At 44.7% G+C, this 12877-nt stretch overlaps 1 protein-coding gene across 3 annotated transcripts in view; it reads left to right on the top strand.

Annotated features, from left to right (window-relative positions):
* The window catches only part of LOC115150816 (cadherin-4), a 236020-nt gene that overhangs the window by 171138 nt on the left and 52005 nt on the right, over window positions 1–12877 (top strand). For all 3 annotated transcript variants that reach the window (XM_029694508.1, XM_029694507.1, XM_029694510.1), the window contains one exon: window positions 8313–8468. In XM_029694508.1, coding sequence (XP_029550368.1) covers window positions 8313–8468 — 156 coding nt within the window. The remainder of the gene's footprint in view (window positions 1–8312; window positions 8469–12877) is intronic.

Here is a 12877-nt window from a genome sequence, read left to right as displayed (position 1 = left end):
GATGGAAACCAGTCCAAACGGGGTAAGATGAGCCTCTCTGCTTCGCTCTGTCCTCCCCACCAAGCCTCGCCACTGACTGCCAGTCAGACAGACACACCAAAGAACAAAATCATGATAAAAGAAGGGATGAAAATAGGAGATAAGGTTGTAAAAACACAGTCCTTGGGCAAAGCAGAAGAATGGAATGAGAGGGCCTTTGATTGAGGTCCTGGTATGTGAAGGCGAACGCCCACTCTGAAGTGGGTTGGAGCTGTAATCTGGACTGTGTGCTTTGGAAAGTTATTACATTATTTTCTCCACGTCAAGGACAATGAGGCAGACACCAATCAGACTAAGCTCATGTTGTTCCTTTACCAAAGACAACCAATGATGCATAATATGAGACCTCACCTCAGGGTAGGTGTTATGGAGTTATCAAGTTCAGTAGGGGTGCTTGGGTAAAATCACTGAGGAAGCCAAGCAAAGCCAGTAAAAAAGACATATTAGAAATCAAATGTTATTTGTCACATGCGCCGAATACAACCGGTGTAGACCTTCATCCTGCTTGTAGACTAGTTGAACGTCAATGCCATCCTCCTCTCTTTCATGTTGCCAAAACGGTCTATGGCTCTGTCATACAGTACACTTTTAGTTTTTGTTGTCACAGGCTACCTAGCTAAAATGCTTGCTAGCCTGACTTCCTCACATGGGCAACAATGAACCAGCTAAGTTAGCTAGCTAGCTGGTTAATGTGAGCCTACTAGGCTACATATTGAACTTCAATCGTCTCAGGCCAGTGGCACAACATATTCATTTATGGTTAGATCAGAATCGGCATCAAAACCACAAGTCCAAATCCCCATCTCCATCCATGGCTTAGGAAAAGGACGATTTTAGCAAGCTAGCTACTGCAGGACATCAACACAAGCACACCAGAAACTGAGAAGTTTTTCTGAAAATTATTATTTTGCAATGGAAGTGATTTGAGTGGTCTGAAGCCAAATCCAAACTGGCCAAATGCTTGCTGGCATCAATCAATCAAATGCTACGGCGGCAACATGTTGTACTCTTTTGGTCCAGACAGCAACAGATACATGGGCTACCCATACTGAGACAGAGGGCGCTGTTTCCCTCAGCACTTACAAATTCGGCACATATTGTACGAAATTCGTAACACATCATACGAATTGCGGAAAACGGAAAATGTACGTCTTTGCAGGACGTAACATATCATGAGAAATGGATGATGTTGTACACAACTGGGCACCATTTCCAGGAACCCGTTTTGGCACTAAATGAAACCCTGTTGTCTCTCGACTCAATAAACCTGGTGTTGAGTTCAGCAGCTGGAGTTGGTGTATGTGTGGGAGAGAATCATCTCTGTGGTATGGTAATGCTGTTTATTTAGAACTCGATAGGAACACTTTATTGGTTTATTAATACATTCATATTCCATTGTTATTTTAGTCTAGCATAATGTCTCTATGTTACTGCTAGTTTTTATTAAAAACGTAACATTAAAATGCATTAGGAAACTTGTATAGGATGTGCGTGTGTGTCCACTTGCGCCCGCACGTGTGTGTGTCCTAAGTGCTTGTGCCTGTATTTGCAGCATCCCAGTTGGACAATTAGAGGGTGACAGTCCCATTACAGCGGGCCTAGCTGTACAAAGGCATTGCCTCCACTGACTGACAGAGAGCTCTGCCCCTCACTAAATAACTGTCAGCCTGCAGTCCTCAGCCTTGACCCCTCTGGCAGCCTCCCTCAGAGACACACAATGCCACTCCTGAGCCCTCATTGGCAGGCCTCGCACCTCCCACAGCCAAACCAAAAAATCCATTCAGCTCCTGGCTCCACCTGATTCGCCAGGCTTTGGTTGCCCACAGCTTGCCAATAGGGCGCTAATGTAGCCTCAGGGTGCTGGTGATTGGCCGGAGTGGAAGTGTTGGTGCATTCTGCAGGTCTCCCAGGAATAGGCTAGAGGAAGCAGATTGAGTCGTGGAAGTAGATTGGGTAATAGAAGGGAGGGAGGTTAGCAAACAGCGGTGGAGGAAAACTGCAGCAGCAGCACAAACCCAACCTGCCCCCCCCCTCCACTCCTCTTCCCCTTCCTCCTCCTCCTCCCCCACCAAACAGCAGCAGCCACATCTTTACTCTAATTATACATAGTGTGTTTCCCTGTACGGCCGTCTCCTGGGATCTGCCTATTGTCCTTGTGTTAAGAAACCTCAGGGACCGGGAAGAAAGCAGCCATTTAACGAGTCATCTGTCTCCAGGGCCCTCTGTCTTTATGGGGTGGAGAAAAAAGCAGTGTTGCCCTGTGCCTCATCCATTCAGCCTGGAGAGCAAGGGAATGTGGCTGGCTTTATACTGCAGTCTGACCTGCAGGCAGAATGTGTGGCTGTTTCTATTCTATTCTTCCTGTATGTGGATGATTGTTAATGCAGAGAGGCCACTGGTCTATTTCAACAAAGTCCTGCTGGCTTCTCTGAGCTTTGATCTAAATTGGCCGGCTAATGTAATAATTGGGGTTGTTAGTCTGTTTTTAATTTCCATTAATATTTGTACTCTTTCTAATTATCCCCTCTACTCCACGTTCTGCACCTCCGTCAGGGTAATGGTATGTTTGTGTGCATGTGCTTGCGTGCATATGTGTGTCCGTGTGTGTTTGTGCCTGCGATACAATGGCCAAACCACCAATTTGTAGAATATTTCAGAGAAAGACCAGGTGGGGGAAAAATGTATATGTCAAGAAATCGGTTTGCAACAAGGTTACTCTCAAGCTCAGAGCCTCTCGTTGAAGACATGAAGTCTCTCTGAAAGCATGTCTTTAATATGATGGTGTTTGTATTAGGAAAGTACTGCTGGCGCTGTAAAGCGTAAATGTAGACTGTTTATGTGATATGACTATGAGGTTGGAGATGTGTCTCTGCAGATGTATATTTATTTTCTCTGAAGTTGTTTTCTCTCCTGTTACTTCACCACTTTGTTTTCTTACCTTAACATTATCTCCCTAGTGGTTAGTGTGTTGGGCCAGTAACCGAAATGTCGCTGGTTTGAATACCCGAGCCGACAAGTAGAAAAACCTGTTGACGTGCCATTGAGCAAGGCACTTAATCCTAATTTGTTCCAGGGACACCGTACTACTATGGCTGACCCTGTAGAACAACATATTTCACTGCACCTATCTGGTGTTTGTGACAATACGTTTTTGTTGCTGTATTTTGGGGTATTTCTTCTCTTCTATTACCCTAGATCAAAGCATCTCTTAGGGAGAGAAGTTGAACACACATATCTTTCACATATTCTTCAACTTTTCACTGAGATAAAGTAATGGATATTTGGCCAATTATTGCAGTAGAGGATTAGGCCAAGTTGCTCCGTGGGCTGAGAGGATTTAGCTCAATCGGACATTGTGTGTAGAGTAGAATGTCTGAGTGTGAATGTCAATAGCAGCCCAGGAATACCACCTCCTCAGGTGGCTACTATTGCTCATTTATATTGATGGAGCTACTCTCTGTGGTACCTGTTCAGGGAATGACAGCGAGGGAGAGAGAGAGAGCGGGGCAGAGAGGGAACAGAGGGGCGAGAGAGGAGAGGGGGTAACGAAGGAGAGAGAGCAGAAACTAAAATCCATATTTCAGTGCCATTGCACTGTGCTTTGTTCATTTCCCATTCAGCTTCCGATCCATAATGGAGTACCCTGTGTGCAGAGCCGCAGACACAGCTGTTCTTTATGGGATCAGGGATAACTGTGTGCGACTGTGGCTGTCAGTGGCTCTCACTTGAGAGATATTAAACCTGAGCTCAGTGCAGCTCCTTCTCCAGGCATACCTCCACTGTGACTATTTAAAAAAAAAAATCTCAACAATTCATTTTGTTTTCCAGTGCCACTAAACTGGCATGTTTTTATATGCTCGCATTCTTGCATGTAAGGTTGTTATTTTATTTTGTATGAGGACGGAAAACTTGGCTGGCAAAACTCGAGCTTTGAATATCGCCTAGTTGGTATTTTATTTCAGTCTGTTCAGTCTCTTTCTCGCTCTCTCTCTCTCTCTACCTCCCTCCCTCCCACTGTCTCCACCTCTCTCTGTCACTTTGTTTGTAATAAATGCCCTATGCTAGAATCTGAATTTCTCTATCATAAAAACCAGAGATATCTTTTCTGTCAGCTCTTTGAAGACAGACAAGCATACAGCAGGAAGGATCACAGCAAGACAACACTTACATTTAGGGGGAGTCAAACAAAGCATGTACTTTTGCCATTTCCCTGATGTTGAACAAAAGGAACAAAGAGATTGAATGAAAAAAGGATGCATCATCAAAATGAAATGGCTTCGCACAAAACAGAGATGATTCAGGGATTCCTGTGCTTCTCTGGGATTTCATTTTTTCTCGTACTCTATACTGTCTTTGAATATCACTTCAATCATGTAGCCTCTTGTTATCAAAGACACTAGACGCCCCTATGAGGAGGTATCCATCCTGGTCACTGCCCTGTATGATTGCCTGTAGCGCCCCCTAAAGGAAAGCCTGTGAACAGCAATGTTTTTCTCACTATTCTGACTGCTGACACAACTATCTATTTAGCAAGTACTTTAGACATTGGTTTGTATGTGCATGTGTATGTGCATCTAAGAGAGAGACAGAGAGACAGAGGGGAGTTGAGAGAATAAGGGGAAAAAGGGAAAGAGAGCGTTAACTTGCCAGTCAGACAGTGAGAATAAATGGTGGTGTCGCATATAATTCCCATTAAAGCCATGCAGATATTTGCAGAGAGCTCTTAATTAGGGGTGACAGTTGTGACGGCTGCAGTGTGACAGAGAGGTTCCCAGAAGGCTTAGTCATCTCCTGTCTCCTGATTGGCTGGCATTGCCCGATCTGTCTGCCATCACCCCTTCTTACTATCCAAAACACGGTCACAATGTCTCAGGGCTGATGGTAACTGTGCAAATAATAAACACCACTATTTCTTATCCCTCTGACTCTCTCTACATATACTGTTGAGGTGCCACCTCAGACTAGTGCTACTTCATTTTTCTCCATGGTGGAGAGTGGTACAAAGTAGTGGCCCTTTTAATGACAATGTTAGCTAGTAAGGGTTACAACTATCTCCCTTCTATTTACACTTTACACCAGGGTTTCCCAAACTCGGTTCTGCCACTAAACCTGTATTTAACTAGGCAAGTCAGTTAAGAACAAATTCTTATTTACTATGACGGCCTACAAAAATAACGAGAGAAACGTGATAGGATGAAGGAATTTGTGCGACCCGGCCTTCAACCATTTAAAAAAAAATAAAAAATACATCAAAGTGTGTAAACCTCAGATTCCCATTTATATATGACATTAGCCTGTAGCACACCTTACTGAATATATCTGTCCACAAGGTCTTTCTTTGTTGATTTATTTATTTCTGGCTTCTTGCAAATCATTTGAGGATGGAAAAATCCAATGTTGAACGAGAAAGAAATAACATGACCAACATCAACTAAACATCAACTTACTCCCGATCAGTGTCGACATCAAATGGACAGGCGCAATCATAAACACTTGAATCAATTAAATGGACCGACTGAAAGTTCCCACTAGTGAACTAATTAGAGGCACAGCCGTGCTCAATAAATGGAAATGTATTCCTTTAGATTATGTCTGTGTTTTGCTGCCTCTCCCTGGAGAGTTAAACAGAATGCTAATTTCTCATCTGATTCTTCATCTGTCCACGGTTGACAGTAATTAAGGCAGTCACTCTTAAAGACCTACAAATGTGTCACTTATCAGATATCTGTTCTGTCAGACACAGAACCAACCCGTCCTTTACATCTTCTAGTCTATCCCATCTAGGAGAGGGAGGGAGAGAGGGAGGGAGAGAGGGAGGGAGGGAGAGAGGGAGGGAGGGAGAGATGGAAGGATAGAAAAGCTGCCTTTCATCATTAGCACTCCATTCAAACAACTCAATTGAGCAGTCGTCACTCCGGGGAGTCCCAGGACTCTGAGATTCTGCACCTCTTCATTTATTCAATTTATCTATACAACGAGTGTTCATTAAGAGACACTCCAAGAATGTGACATCTGGTCTCAGGTGGCCTTAAAGTGGAATTCTAAGCAGCTAGAAGCAGAGGCGAAGTGACATGTGAACGCTTCCTTCCTCTTGGGTCTATTAAACTTAACATGTCATCAACACAGCGTGGCTTTGATGTACTATGAAGAAACCGCACGCCTGGGTGTGGAATCTGTGGATGCGGATCCAAGGCATGTGGAAATTTCAGCTGTGTGTTTTTCACATGGCGGCCTCCTGAATGATTCAACTGAAGTAGTCATTTTGATGCACACGTTAGAGCCCGCAGAGTGAATCCCTTACCTGTCAAACATTTCAGTACACACAGACATGGGTGCCTACAGAGCTGCCTCATTTGTACACAGGGGGAAAATACTGTTGTATGTAGACATTCCCGCTCTGTTAAAGAACTCTGTACCTTTCCACAACTAGAATGTGTGTTTTACTAATATATTTGACTTTACATTTTTTGGGGATAGGGAAGAATATACAGCCTCCGCACATTGCTCAACTCTTAATAAAGGTGATATTATTTCAAGGAAGCAGTATGTGTGAGCAATCTGTTATTCTACATATCCTCTCTCTGAAACGCATTTGAGATAGAAATTCCAGTGTTGCGTAGCCACAACCAGTCAGTGTGACTAGAGATGTGGGTCTGTGGGTGGAGAGGAATAAGTCTGATTAGATGGAGAGAGTAATCATCACAGAACACTGCTTCCAGTCAGTCAGTCACACTGATCAGAGTTGCCTGAGTGCTTTGATAGATAACGGCTGCGATAAAATGCCCTACTGCCCACACACGATCTCAGAAAGATGAAGTGTTACACACAACACATGTACAGGTAGCTGCCAAAATAATGGGAACACTTGAGTAAATGTGGGATGCAAAGTATATTCAAAGCAGATGCTTCTACACAGGTGTGGTTCCTGAGTTAGTAAGCAATTAACATCCCATCATGTACAAAAATGCCGGATGAACATGAAAACAATGTAAACCGTATGCCAATGGCCGTCTCAGTCACCAGATCTCAACAAACTTGAACACTTACAGAAGATTCTGTGGAACAGCGTTTTCCACCACCATCAATTAAACACCAAATGTTGGAATTTCTATTGTAAGAATGGTGTCACATCCCTCCAATAGAGTTCCAGACACTTGTAGAATCTATACCAAGGAGCATTGAAGATGTTCTGGCTCGTGGCCCAACGCCCTATTAAGACACTTTATGTTGGTGTTTCCTTTATTTTGGCAGTTACCTGTATATTAGACATTATGTCTGCTATTTGAATTGATTGCAAATGGGAAAGACGGCAGTGGAAGCTCATGGAAAACAGATTGCTGTGGCAGGTAGTGAGTTTAGGATGGATGTGTAGGAAATTAAGAGAAGGGTATCATGTTCAAACAGAGAAATGTTTTATGCAAAAGCCAGTTGCCGGTCGTCGGATGAAGCAATTTCCTTTTCACGCATGATTTCCAGCCCCACAGACCAGGAAAATTGCATAGGAGGGAGAGCGAGGATTTATTTTTACAATTTGAATGTGTGATTACTCCTCCCTACTTGTTACCGTGGAGATGGTTCAATCCCCTCAGAGACAAAAAATAATTCTCTAAATGTAAAAACACAAACAGTTTGCCCTAACAAAAACATATGCAAATTGAGAGAAAATTGTCTAAACTTTCCACCACTTAAAAGTAGATGAAATCTAATCTTCAATATGCCATCTCACCTGCGCTACACCTCTCAGAACCAATTATCACAAGCAGACAGATTTCTCTTTTGCACTTTAGCTCTAACTTGCACATTTACCAACTCTTCCTTTGAGTTCAGTCCTCAAAGGGCTTCTTTGTAACGAAGTGTTAGACTGATCAGAGCAGATGCATGCCTCACCGTACATCTTCTTTAGTATCATACATTTCATCATATTCCCTGTCAAGTGCTCTTGACAGTTTTAGATTGTGACTCACTTGAATCTTCATGACCAACCTTGGAACCTTGAGGCTCTCATTCAATCTAAACTGTCGGATAAGTCAGAACAACACAGGGTGATATTCTATGACGTGCTGCAGATGCTTTTATCCAATGCTACTTACAGTCATGTGAGCAAACATTCTACATTCTAGTTGTCCCGGGAATCGATCCCACTACCCTGGCGTTACAAGCAAAAGGCTCTACCAACTGAGCTACAAAGGACCACAAATATCGCCCTGTACCCTTTCTGAGCCGTGCTTGTCTCATACAACGTGTAATGCATAGTGTTTATCTCCCTCTGCCAGATCCGCTCGGACCAGGACCTGGAGAAAGGGATCCGCTACAGCATCACTGGAGCAGGGGCGGACCAGCCTCCCATTGACGTGTACAACATTGACCCTGTGCACGGCAAGATGTTTGTCACCAGACCCCTGGACAGAGAGGAGAGGGCCTCCTACCATGTGAGTTACAGTGCTTGTTACTGTCCCTCCACACATCTGTCTGTCTGTCTGTCCGTCCGTCTGTCCGTCCGTCTGTCAGTGCAGGGTGGCAGCTGAAATTCACAGTGACAGTAATGGCAGGCAAACACTACACAATTTTGCCACATATTCGCCACATTTCTGCCACCGCAAAACAAATGTTCCAACAAATGTTCTAGGAACTTGGGCTCGGATCAGTACGTCGGGACTCGTGTAGTTTGAGCGGGTCAAGGACGCACCGATGATGGTTGTTCCGTTCTCCAGACTCCTGCCGGATATCTGACATCTCCAATATTTTGATATTTTGGTCATGCATCTTGTAGTATGAGCAGTGCTACCACGCGATTGGGCAAGGACTGCTGCCAATAGCCAATGAGGGTTCAGCATGTTAGACCAAAACAATGATGGCGAAGAGGAAAGCAACATCAACATGCACCGTGTGGACCGAGATGATGGAAGACATATTGCTGGTGCTGTGGAGAGAACGCAGCTGCCTTTTCAATGGGCGAGTTCCTATTTGAATATTTTAGAACATTCCATTGGTCCTTAATTGAAATCGCCACACACCCGAGGCACCGGGCCATGCAAAACAAACTCCACCAATATTACATCTGCATCCTACCAGGACTCCTACCATGACAGAAACCCAAAATGATTTCATATTAAGTCCATGTTCTGCGCCTCCGTCTCTTTTTTGATGTTTCAACACATAATAATGCGAAGACTAATGAAGCAGCTCACTGTTTGCGTACCGGCATTTCTTTCCTACAGCAACCAGGAAATGCAGGGCAGGATCAACTAGGGCATCATCGTTTAATGTGAGCACCCACTTCCTGGGGTTGATGGTGGACGGAATGAAAGATTTGGGACAAGGAAATCGCGAAATGTGAGCGGTTTTAGAAGTCGTGTAGTGTATATTCTCAGCAAAAGACTGGGAATCACGAGTACTGCTGTCTCTGATTCCGAGTACTGCCCTTTACCAACACGGTTTTGTTTGGGCCAGACTTTCCTTTCTGTGCGAAATGAAAGAAAGATTGCCTTGACAAAGCACAGATTTCTGCAGCCATTCAAGCTGTCAATTAGGCTAGATTGAGGTTTTTCAGCAGAGAGAGAGACGGCTTGGAAAAGGAGTGTGTTCGTCTTCCACTGCTAATGAACAGGCGGTGTTCTGGGTGTTCTGTTTGGGGATCACACACATTGTCTACAGTTGCCTGTTTACCCCGGTCAGACTGGAACATGTATCCCGTGAACTCTTGCTGCACACTTCTCATAACAATGCCACTACCACATCAGGAATCACTTCCCGTTCTGATAGCCCTACTGTAAACACGAATATATTACATGATTTACATTTTTGTTGGTTCCCAGTCCGTATGGGCTTATTTATTTATTTATTTATTTAACTAGGCAAGTCAGTTAAGAACAAATTCTTATTTACAATGACAGCCTACCGGCGAAAAAAACGAAAATTGCGTACTATGTCACACACAGTGTGTGCAACACATCATTGCTGTCTCTCTCTCGCTCTGCTGTGGGTGCATCATGTGCATCTTGCTAGCTGTTACTGATATGGCGAGGCGCTGAAGCTCATTGGTTGAACTCGAATTGCTAGGGTGTTGGCCCACGTGGGGGAAAATGTAATGGGAAATGGCACAGCACAGCTTACAGAAAAACTGTTGCTTTCAAACTAGGGATTTTGTGGCTAATTGAGGTAAGACAATAATTCTGCTCATAGATTATTTTATTTAACTAGGCAAGTCAGTTAAGAACAAATTCTTATTTTCAATGACAGCCTAGGAACAGTGGGTTAACTGCCTTGTTCAGGGGCAGAACGACAGATTTTTATCTTGTTAGCTCGGGGATTCGATCTAGCAACCTTTCGGTTACTGGCCCAACGCTCTAACCACTAGGCTACCTGCCACCCTATATAGCACAATATCAAGTATGTGTTACCTTAGTAAACCAGCTCATAAAAAAATGTGTTAATCCTAAATACAGATTTAGCTGTATTACAAACACTTAAAACACACAGTTCTCCATAACAGATTAGCAGCCAACTCTAAGATCCTGTCAGTAAGTAATTCCAAGGCGCTCCCTGCTTTTTGCAGCTCTCTCTCCTCTCTCCTTGGCCTGACTCACTCATCTCTCAGGGTTCTTGTTGGTCCACTTAGTTCCAGATGAGGTCCTGTCTGTCATTACTCCTACAGTATCAGTCACTATTCCAGAGCCTCTCGTCTGTTGGAGGTGGAGGTCTAACCTGGCCAGGCTGGCCCCGTGGTGTCTGGTCTCTTTATGAGGCTGGTGGATGTTAGTACACCTGCTGCTACAACTCTTGGCATGGGAGGGATCAATAAGTCATACAGGTCCTTGGGTGCTTGTTAAGGTCTAGTGGACTGGACTGGCAACTGTAAACAACTATAAACAACCCTGAGCCTGGTGTTAGAGCCTGGTGTTAGAGCCTGGTGTTAGAGCCTGGTGTTAGAGCCTGGTGTTAGAACCTGGGAGGAGCCTGGTGTTAGAACCTGGTGTTAGAGCCTGGTGTTAGAACCTGAGAGGAGCCTAATGTTAGAGCCTGGTGTTAGAACCTGAGAGGATCCTGGTGTTAGAGCCTGAGAGAAGCCTGGTGTTAAAGCCTGAGAGAAGCATAATGTTAGAGCCTGGTGTTAGAACCTGAGAGGAGCCTAATGTTAGAGCCTGATGTTAAAGTCTGAGAGGAGCTTAGTTTTAGAACCTGGTGTTAGAACCTGGTGTTAGAGCCTGAGAGGAGCCTGGTGTTAAAACCTGAGAGGAGCCTGGTGTTAGAGACTGGTATTAGAGCCTGAAAGGAGCCTGATGTTAAAGTCTGAGAGGAGCTTAGTGTTAGAACCTGGTGTTAGAGCCTGAGAGGAGCCTGGTGTTAAAGCCTGAGAGGAGCCTAATGTTAGAGCCTGGTGTTAGAACCTGAGAGGAGCCTGGTGGTAGAACCTGGTGTTAGAGCCTGAGAGGAGCCTGGTGTTAGAGCCTGGTGTTAGAGGCTGAGAGGAGCCTGGTGTTAGAGCCTGAGAGGAGCCTGGTGTTAGAGCCTGAGAGGAGCCTGATGTTAGAGCCTGGTGTTAGAGCCTGGTATTAGAACCTGAGAAGAGCCTAATGTTAGAGCCTGGTGTTAAAGCCTGAGAGGAGCCTAATGTTAGAGCCTGGTGTTAGAGCCAGGTGTTAGAGCCTGGTGTTAGAATCTGAGAGGATTCTGGTGTTAGAGCCTGAAAGGAGCCTGATGTTAAAGTCTGAGAGGAGCTTGGTGTAAGAGCCTGGTGTTAGAAATTGAGTGGAGCCTGGTGTTAGAGCCTGAGAGGAGCCTGGTGTTAGAACCTGGTGTTAGAACCTGGTGTTAGAACCTGAGAAGAGCCTAATGTTAGAGACTGGTGTTAGAGCCTAATGTTAGAGACTGGTGTTAGAGCCTAATGTTAGACTGGTGTTAGAGGCTAATGTTAGAGACTGGTGTTAAAGCCTAATGTTAAAGCCTGGTGTTAGAACCTGAGAGGAGCCTGATGTTAAAGTCTGAGAGGAGCCTGGTGTTAAAGTCTGAGAGGAGCCTGATGTTAAAGTCTGAGAGGAGCCTGATGTTAGAGCCTGAGAGGAGCCTGGTGGTAGAACCTGGTGTTAGAACCTGGTGTTAGAGCCTGAGAGGAGCCTGGTGTTAAAGCCTGAGAGGAGCCTAATGTTAGAGCCTGGTGTTAGAACCTGAGAGGAGCCTGGTGTTAGAACCTGAGAGGAGCCTGGTGTTAGAACCTGAGAGGAGCCTGATGTTAGAGCCTGGTGTTAGAGCCTGAGAAGAGCTTAATGTTAGAGACTGGTGTTAGAGCCAAATGTTAGAGACTGGTGTTAGAGCCTAATGTTAGAGCCTGGTGTTAGAACCTGAGAGGAGCCTGATGTTAAAGTCTGGTGTTAGAGCCTGGTGTTAGATATTGAGTGGAGCCTGTTGTTAGATCCTGGTGTTAGATACTGGTGTTAGAACCTGGAGTTAGAACCTGAGTGGAGCCTGTTGTTAGATCCTGTTCTTAGATCCTGTTGTTAGAACCTGGTGTTAGAGCCTGGTGTTAGAACCTGGTGTTAGAGCCTGAGAGGAGCCTGGTGTTAGAGCCTGGTGTTAGAGCCTGAGAAGAGCCTAATGTTAGAGACTGGTGTTAGAGCCTAATGTTAGAGACTGGTGTTAGAGCCTAATGTTAGAGCCTGGTGTTAGAACCTGAGAGGAGCCTGATGTTAAAGTCTGAGAGGAGCCTGATGTTAAAGTCTGAGAGGAGCCTGATGTTAAAGTCTGAGAGGAGCCTGATGTTAAAGTCTGAGAGGAGTTTGGTGTTAGAGCCTGGTGTTAGATATTGAGTGGAGCCTGTTGTTAGATCCTGGTGTTAGATACT

This window comes from Salmo trutta, chromosome 16 (assembly GCF_901001165.1).
Source record: "Salmo trutta chromosome 16, fSalTru1.1, whole genome shotgun sequence".
NCBI classification, from domain to species: domain Eukaryota; kingdom Metazoa; phylum Chordata; class Actinopteri; order Salmoniformes; family Salmonidae; genus Salmo; species Salmo trutta.
This window is presented reverse-complemented; position numbering and strand designations above follow the sequence as displayed.